This window comes from Myotis davidii, unplaced genomic scaffold (genome assembly GCF_000327345.1).
Source record: "Myotis davidii unplaced genomic scaffold, ASM32734v1 scaffold892, whole genome shotgun sequence".
Taxonomy (NCBI): Eukaryota; Metazoa; Chordata; class Mammalia; order Chiroptera; family Vespertilionidae; genus Myotis; species Myotis davidii.
This window is the reverse complement of record NW_006284341.1, coordinates 669,605-672,878: the sequence shown is the minus strand read 5'-3', so window position 1 is coordinate 672,878 and position 3,274 is coordinate 669,605. Positions and strand designations below refer to the sequence as shown.

General features: G+C 36.9%; 1 protein-coding gene across 1 annotated transcript in view; it reads left to right on the top strand.

Moving 5' to 3' along the window:
- The window catches only part of FAM47E (family with sequence similarity 47 member E), a 29,441-nt gene extending 27,749 nt beyond the window's left edge, over positions 1-1,692 (top strand). The window contains exon 8 of the mRNA XM_006754543.2: positions 1,332-1,692. Within this exon, the coding sequence (XP_006754606.2) occupies positions 1,332-1,397 (66 nt within the window). The 3' untranslated portion in view covers positions 1,398-1,692. The remainder of the gene's footprint in view (positions 1-1,331) is intronic.
- Positions 1,693-3,274: the final 1,582 nt, after the last annotated feature.

Sequence of the window (3,274 nt, the reverse complement as noted above, 5' to 3'; positions counted from 1 at the left end):
CCCCCTTTCCGCGCGCGAGCCCCGCGAGATCCCCGTACCTCTGCGCTTCTCTCCTGCAGCTTCTGCGGGTCTCAGTGTGCGATTCCTTCCTTCTAGTTGTAGAGTTTACAGTCAGCCAGGCTTCCTATGGTTCTGGATGAAGTCCGTATTGTTTCTCTGAGGTATTAATCAATTGTTGTGAGCGGCCTTAATTTCCCGGTGTTTATCTCTGCCGCCATCTTAGTTTCTCCATGATTATATATTTAGATAATATATGTAAGTATACTTAATCATAAGTATAATTATGTGATATATAAATCTCTCTCTCTCTCTCTCTCTCTATATATATATATATATATATATATTCCTCTTGCCATGACTATGTATCTATGTAGATGTATATTTACATATATATATCCATATATACACTCTATAATCTTTATTTGCTCTTGATGTTGTAATGATTCATAGTTCTATCTTAACATTCTTAGTGGCAAAACATTTTTTTTCCATTCTGATTTGTCCCCTGTTGGTTTCATCCATTCTGTATATGAACATTTAGCTCAATTTTGGGCAAAAGGAAGCATGCCTGACACTCTGGCTATACTCTTTTAGCTGCAGTCACTAAAGACAGATGACGCTCCTGGCTACATCTGAGCCCTCTGAGAACACCTGTCACTCAAGCCTTTTCTTCTTACATGCTATATTCTCTACTTTACCAATAAGATTTTGACTAAAAGAGAGAAGGGAATCTATTGAAGTTTATATATATATATAGACACGCATACATATAAATATATACACAGATACACACACATATACACACATACAAACTGTCATTACTTATTTAAACTTAGGTATGAAAATTCATTCTCTTTTAACTCCTATAATGTCTATGTACACTGTGTATAACATACAGATTCACATATGTTATATGAGCATACATACTTACTAGTGTATATACATTCCCGTATCTGCTGCTGGGTTATCTGTTCTGTGCATTACCCAAGCTTCATTAAGTCTGCTACACAGATAGGAGCCAGGCCTTTAATAGCAGGGATGAGCAGCACAAGGCTATGCTGGGCTGGGCTGGGCTGGGCTGGCTTGGGCACCAAAGAAATGTAAATTAGATCTAAGAATTTCTGATGTTGTGCAGCTACCTTCCAAAGCCCACCATCTATCATTGTCTAATTATCACCATGAGATTTTGAGTACTATGAGGATATGTTATAGAGTGTGAAATTGTAAATTTGGGTATATGGTTCTGGTTTTTGGCAGGACTGTACAATTTTTATTTGCCAATCTAAGTTTTTCTCATTCTTTTTTTCTTCTTCTTCTTCTTTTTTTTTTAGTTCCTGGAGAATATAAATACCAAGAAGGAATGTGATTGCGATTGTAAAAAGACTCCTAGAAAATAACAGAGAAGAGTTTAGGAAGATGATTAGACAGATTTTATTTACTATATAGTATTTGGCTATTTTCTCTCTCACTGAATAGATGCAAAATTTATGATGAGTGTCCCACCATGGATGTACAACTTTGACTCAAAGGTATCCATACATTTTATACCTAATGCTTATGAACATTTCACAGTGGCCTTCTGCTTTCGTTAATCCATATTTTATATATTTTTGCCAAATGTGAGATCAATAGTCATATATAGTCTTCTTACATATTTGTAGCATTGTAAATTTAACATAGTTATATCAATTATTTGTAAAACATAAATAAAATTATATATAAAAGTAAAATTGTTCTATTGCTTTTTCCTAGAGCATGGTATTATTTTCCTTGGTTTTGAGTGAATATTTGCTTTATTCTTTCTTTACAATACTTTTCTTTCATTCTGAATTAAGCTTACTGAGGTTTTCCTCCTTTTTAAAGCATGGTCTTTATAATAAATGTGTACCTATAACATAAGGCCATAAATCATAAAGTTTAATGGAAACTCAAGATGACATATATTTTAAAACAATTCTTTAGAAGTATTTTTTATTAAAAATGTTAATGCTCTGGCCAAGCCAGTGTGGCTCAGTGGTTGAGCATCGGCCTATGTACCAGGAAGTAAGGGTTCAATTCCTGGTCAGGGAACATGCCAGTGTTGCAGACTTGATCCCCAGTGGCAGGCATGCAGGAGGCAGCTGATCCATGATTCTCTGTCATTATTGATGTTTCTATCTCTCTGCCTCTCCTTTTCTCTCTGAAATCAATAAAAATATATTTTAAAAAAATGTTAATGCTCTGGGGCAGATAGATGAAAGAAGGTGAAGAGAATAGCCAAAGAACTTATATGAATAGCCCCACAAACACAGACAACAATGTCATGTGGGCCAGACGAGGACGGGTGGGGGGAAAATAGGGGACATTTGTAATAATGTTAACAATAAAAACAAAATATAATAAAAATGTTAATGCTCATGTTAAGAATATTAGAAAATATAGACTAACAAAAAGAATGTAGAAAATACTTAATTCCTATGGAGTCAACAATAACCACTCTTCAGTTATCCTATATAATAAAGGCCCAGCAACCGAAAGGCAGAATGACCAGAACGACCACAGAATAGCCAAAGAACTTATATGAATAGCCCCACAAACACAGACAACAATGTCATGTGGGCCAGACGAGGACGGGTGGGGGGAAAATAGGGGACATTTGTAATAATGTTAACAATAAAAACGTAAAAGTGAGAAACTGAGTCTTAGGAAGCTAATAGATCAACCTTGTGGACTTTCCTTAACTTGTATCAATTTTTTTTATCAACTCGTCTGCCTTCTTTTGTATGTCTCTGTCAACGTCATTCTCAAAGCAAGCAAACAAGAAGTAATCCTATATAATAAAATGCTAATATGCAAATCGACCGAAAGGTGGAACGACCGGTTGCTATGATGCGCACTGACCACCAGGGGGCAGGCGCTCAACACAGGAGCTGCTCCCTGGTGGTCAGTTCGCTCCCACAGAGGGAGCAGCGGCTCAGAGGGCGGGTCCATAGCAGCTCAGCCGACTAGGATGAGCGGTGCTCCCACAGCAGGCCGATCCCCACCAGTGCACAAATCCTGTGCACCAGGCCTCTCTAGTTGGAATATATCCTTCTAGGACAGTGGTTCTCAACCTTCTTAATGCCGCGACTCTTTAATACAGTTCCTCATGTTGTGCTGACCCCCAACCATAAAATTATTTTCGTTGCTACTTCATAACTGTAATTTTGCTACTGTTATGAATTGTAATGTAAATATCTGATAAGCAGGATGTATTTTCATTGTTACAAATTGAACATAATTAAAACATAGTGAT